At 40.8% G+C, this 5,876-nt stretch overlaps 1 protein-coding gene across 1 annotated transcript in view; it reads left to right on the top strand.

Moving 5' to 3' along the window:
- Positions 1-5,876, top strand: part of Patj (PATJ crumbs cell polarity complex component) — a 299,188-nt gene that overhangs the window by 90,192 nt on the left and 203,120 nt on the right. Inside the window, exons 18-19 of the mRNA XM_028778758.1 lie at positions 929-1,138; positions 4,547-4,660. Of these exons, the coding sequence (XP_028634591.1) occupies positions 929-1,138; positions 4,547-4,660 (324 nt within the window). The remainder of the gene's footprint in view (positions 1-928; positions 1,139-4,546; positions 4,661-5,876) is intronic.

Genomic DNA, 5,876 nt, shown 5'->3' with positions numbered 1-5,876 from the left:
GGGGGGGGAGCATGTGTGTCTGTGTGTGTGTGTGTGTGTGTGTGTGTGTGTGTGTGAGAGAGAGAGAGAGAGAGAGAGAGAGAGAGAATGTATAAGTATGTGTGTATATGTGTAAGGAGTCTATCAGTCTGTCAGTGTCGGTGTAAGTGTTTCTATGAGTATGTGTATGATGCACAGGTAAGGTGCATATACCTGCATACACTGCAGAGGCCAGAAGAGGGTGCCAGACACCCTCCTCTATTACTCTGCCTTTTCCTTTGAGGCAGGATCTCTCCTTGAATCTTGGGCTGGCCTTTCTACAGTAGAATGGAAGCCAACAAACCCCAGCATTCCTCCCATGTCTACCCTACTTGGAGATAGGGTTACATGTGTCTGTGTCAACATTCAAACTCTGGTTCCTGTGATTTGGGAGTAAGTGCTCTTAGTTGCTGAATTATCTTTTCAGATCCTAAATATACTTTTAAAATATTCTAATTCTTTCTTTCCCCCCTCCTGACCTTAAGTGGTTCCTAGAAATATTCTGTATTTGACTGATGAAGTATTGTTTCTATTTTATACTGCCCTTAGAGTCTGCTTATGGGCCAAGAGCCATGTGTTTGTCCTACAATGTAACTAAGCTTGAGAGTGTCAGAGAATCTTGCCTAACTGTTCCCAGATCTCTTGTGGCCAGTCACTGAAAGTTTAAAGAATAAATTTACATGTATTAAGCATTCAGACCACAGTTGAAACTGTTAGATTTATGTCTTTACCATGATGTAAGCTGATATCATAAGATATATAGACTGATGTTTTCATTGACTTAAGCGTCTGTAGAATGGCAACAGAGTATTGGCCATGTGAGATAAACCAATGAGACTTGTTAAAGATGAGCTTTCTTCAGCCTGCGTATTTATTTTCAGGGGCTGACTTTCTTCCATTTGACTTGTAGGATCCCCTGGATCCCACAAGGTCCGTGATTGTGATTCGCTCCTTGGTGGCAGACGGCGTAGCAGAAAGAAGTGGAGAACTTTTACCTGGAGATCGCCTAGTCTCCGTCAATGAGTTCTCTTTGGACAACGCCACTCTTGCCGAGGCTGTGGAAGTGTTGAAGGCTGTACCCCCAGGTGCGGTGCACCTTGGCATCTGTAAGCCTTTGGTGGTAAGTTTGGAACTCAGTTAATATAGAAGTGGTAGTTAACAACATGAACTTGGGAGACAAATTTGACTCACCTGTAAGGCTTGAAGTGTGTTAATAAAGGAAATAAAACTAGTACGATAAAGAACATGGACCAGGGGAAGCAGACACTCCTGGCCTTGAAATCCGTCCCATTTGGCTTACTATGTGTTTGACCCTGTGCAAGTTTGTGTTCTTTTATTTTTTTAAACTCAGGTTTATTTTATGTTAGTACACAGGTGTGTGAGGTTTTTGCCTATGTGCGCAGTGCCCACAGAGGCCAGAAGAGTGCATCGGATGCCCTGAGCTGTACTGGGGACCCACACCCAAACCGAGTCCCTCGCACCAAACTGCTGCTCTGAAAGAGCAGTAAGCAGGTTTCTGATGTCTCTGACTTATAATGTCAGAGCAAGTTTCAGGAATAGGGGCCATGCCGCCTGATGTGGCACACAAGTGACGTCAGCCTTGTCCCTGCCGCTTTATCACTACCCCCTTACCTTCCAGTTTCTAAATAGAATCCTAAGTTCTAATCAAGGTAAATTGAAATAATTTTGGATTTTAATTTTAGAACAGTGGTTCTCAACCTTCTTAATCTTGCTACCCTTTGTTACCGTCCTCATGTTTTGGTGACCCCAACCATAAAGTTATTGTTTTTTGCTCCTACATAACTAATTTGCTTCTATTGTGAATCATGATATAAATGTCTAATATGCAAGATTATGTGGTATGTAGCTCCTGTAAAAGGTTTGTCCACCCTAAAGGGGTCACAACCCATAGGTTGAGAACCACTGTTCCATGCTAATGTTAAGAAGGTATAATGACCTGGAATTTATGTTTTTGTTCATATGGAAATGAGATTTTCATACTTTCCTGTCATCATCTGTGATCAGCCTGTCTGTTGACTCCTAGTGCTGACAACCTTTCTGTGGTCAAATTGTTTTGAGGTCATCTTACCATATGATATATAATTTCATGTTACTGTTCTTGACTGTGGGCTCCTTAAAATTGTATTGTTGAGGTTCTCGGTATAAAACAATGACTTGATTATTTTCATTTAGTTTTAAATGAGTGTTTACTGTACATCACTGTATTTTAGGCCTCTCACAGGTATTAATTAGCGTTCTCTTCAGAGCAGTGTCAGTCGTCCTCTTGTCACTCATTATGAATGAGCCAAAGGAGACAGAGGGAGTTGAGTAACTTTCCCAAACATCATTAGAAGGAGTGGGGTCCAAGTGTGAGCTTGGCTGGACAGTTTCAAGCCTTACACCCTTTCTTAGGCACAGCACACTAAGCTCACTTTATTACAATGTCCTGTTTAGTTTGCCTGCATGTATCTGAACAGTAAGGTTGTAAGACTGAGTTTCAGAAAGCCTATTTCTAACTTTGCCCTGAATAACTCGGTGAGTTTCAGACTTCAAAGGTGTGTAAGCTACAAAGAATCCAGTGGGTGAAGGTTGACCTGAAGATCGAGACTCCCATCCTTGGAGGTTGCTAATTCTTCCTAAGCCTCTCTCCTCAGTGGTCGCCCATATTGCTCTGATGCAGCACTTCGCATTTCATAAATATTGTATTGGTGATTTGATAAAGTCGACCAGTTTTATTTTATGAATCTTTTATAAAATTTCATAATGGAATGAGCAAGACTAAAGAATTAAAGTCTTTTCTTGCCTCTAAAATTCTCTTAGTGTGTAAATATATTAGCATGTTGCATGATAGCAGCTCAGGTACCTCACTAGCTTGGTAGGTTTACACACACACACACACACACACACACACACACGCACCACATATATGGATAATGAGCAGTGTATTGCACAAAATGTTTTTGAATTAGGAAACTGCAGTGTGCCTTTGTACTTCCCCTTACATTTTTTTGCTTGAGATTGATTCTAGGGCTTGTACGTCACTATGTTTTAAGTCTCTCACATGCTTGCCTATGCTAATCACCTGCCCTACCAGCATTACATTTTTTTATTCTTCTATACTCATTAAAATGCCTGACTGTAACACCTATCAATTACTTTAATCAGTAAAATTAAGTCTAGTACATGGCTAACCAGGATCTTGACTTTTTCATATATGAGATGTGCTGCCATAGGCAACAGATGGTAAACTGAAGTACACAGTGTGGTTTTTGCATAAATTAAGAAGGGAGAATGTTAATATTTTTATACGTTTCCCCTTTTTTAGGTTGTAGCAAGTATTTCGTCTGTATTTTCTCTGACAGTTACTTACTCAATTATGGCTATATGGGAAAAATCCTTAGGCATGTGTGTCCTATAGGAGAGAGACAACACAGGCCTTCCCTTTAAGCAGCTTTAAGAAGACTGAGGCAGTGTGAGAACATGGGAGGTATTACGGACAGAGTCTGCATCCTGTGCTGCTTGCAGCGGAGGGAGTGCTACAGAAGCTGAGACCTTAGAGCACAGCCCTGGGAGGGATTTAACTTCATCGTGAGTTGGAACTTAGCTCACATTTTTCCTTAGAGTGTGAGGCTCCCAGGGTAGCTGGGAATGGGAGGCCGAGGTTAAGGGACAGGTGATGGGGATGGTAGAGTGCTCTGAATAAACAGGTGTTCTATGCCTGTGATTCCTGGTGGAGGCAGGAAGAATGTAAGTTAGAAGGGCCAAAGTCGGGAGGGGGCAGAGAGACTGTGCATGTGTACAGTACAATTACCTCTGTAGTATTAAGCCATATAATAACTGTACTTAAAGAACTACAATGAGAAATCATCACCTTATCCATGATAGCAACTCACCTTCTGCAAACTTACCTCAAACATACTGGATACAATAAAGCTAATAAACTGGCTTTTAAAAACGATCTGTGTCTTTAGCACTAGGCAGAGCACACAGGCCCTGGAGCCCTTGGCTATAGAGCTGCGGCTTACTCCGTGGTCTCAAGGCTGTGTACCCGAGGCCTTTCCACCTCACTTCCCACATTGCTGATCTGTAGAAGGAAGATTACATGGAGTGGTAACTGAGGACCAGGGCTCTGAAGTCAGATTCTGGACGTTTTACCATTGAGTGAGTGACTGGCACTAATTGAACCCATTGCTCATCAGTAAGGCATTCACTTCTTGTTGATGATGAGCACGCGAGTGTGTTCATGTACCTAAGCCTATGCAGGGTGCGGGGAAGTGTAGCTGCACCTGCAAGGCCTTTTCCTGATGAGTGGCTTTTCTTTAAAGTATACTTCAAATTGATGAGCTGTGGCCTACAGTGCATTTTCTTTTCATTGTGGGTAAACATTTGCTTTGTTGATAACATTTGCATAGCCTTTGTTCAGTTATTGCAGTGGATGAGAACTGTCTAGAGAAAAGTTGAAGCTGAACTTACCTCAAACTGGAGTTTTAAGGAGTTTTTTGATCATAAAAGTGGCTTTTATTTTCAGGAAGATGAGAAGGAAGAACATTTTAGTTTACATTCAAACAACAATGGAGACAACAGTGAGCCTCCAGAAACAGTTCACGAGATCCACTCATCTCTAATCCTCGAGGCACCCCAGGTATTTGGTAAAGTTATTTGCCATTTGAATGACTATGTGTGTGTGTGTGTGTGTGTGTGTGTGTGTGTGTGTAAGAAGACAAAAGCTTGTTCCCACTCACTTGGCTAAACAGTTACAAATGAAGTCTCCCCTCCCCCTCAAAATCATGAGTGTGCCCTACCAGCTTCTTTCTCTATAATTAGTATTTTTTAAATTACAATTTTTCATTTAGTCTAACATTTTCTCGTTAATGACAGATGCAGAGCATTTTCAAACAAACACTGGGGTTAACAGCATGCCTCAGTTAAGGCACTTGCTACCAAACCTGACCTGAGTTCAGTATCTGGAGCCTACAGGATAGGAGAAAACTAACCCCACAAGTGGGCCTTTGATTTCTACACATGCGCTAAGGCACTTAACTTCTTCTACCCCCAGATAAATCTTCCACCCCCAAATAAATATAAAAATATTTTAAAAGAACAAGCATATTTTTAAAACACTAATAAATATCTAAAAATTTGGAGAAAAAGTATCAGCAGACATCCATGTAAAATGCTATAGAACATGGAGCCAAACATGTAAATCCATATTTGATACTTCCTCAAGATTATCTACCCAGACCTCTTTGGTGCTATAATCATAGACAGTATATATTGAGTGTTCCCTTTTTATTCCTAAAATGTACTTTATTCTTTGTTTTCCTTGTTAATTGTTCAGCAATGTTCCTGACATATATTTACAGTGTCTCAGACTAATAGGTGTTCCTATAATGTCCACCACACTCTTAAAAATGTAGACATATTACGTTAAAATTTTATAAATCGTGATGTTTTCAAATATATCCTCGGACTGTGATTGTTTTTTGCACCAGGTTTGTGTTACTGATTTACTGTTTCAGTGTGGAGCTTAACCATGTGGTGTTGAGTTATAAGAAGAAAGCAGAGGGGCAGGTTGACTGTAGGATTCACACTAGGTAGTGCTTAATGGACGGGGCTTACAATAGAATGAGTGTTGATCTATAGGGAATTAGGTCTCTGAGTTCCTTCACCAGCCACGGGCTCACCAGAGTTAGGGCAGAGGCTCGGCAGAAACTATATTCTTTTTTTTTTAATTATCCCTCTTTATTATATTCTCAGTGTAGGTGAAAATCTTGTTTCTGTTATTTGGCTTATTAGGAGAAAATTATACTCAAAGCACTTGAGACATACGACTGTGCCCTTAGTGTGTAAAGCACTTG

This window comes from Grammomys surdaster, unplaced genomic scaffold, assembly GCF_004785775.1.
Source record: "Grammomys surdaster isolate TR1022 unplaced genomic scaffold, NIH_TR_1.0 341, whole genome shotgun sequence".
Lineage (NCBI taxonomy): Eukaryota > Metazoa > Chordata > Mammalia > Rodentia > Muridae > Grammomys > Grammomys surdaster.
The sequence above is the reverse complement of the archived record's forward strand: the minus strand, read 5'-3'. Positions and strand labels throughout refer to the sequence as shown.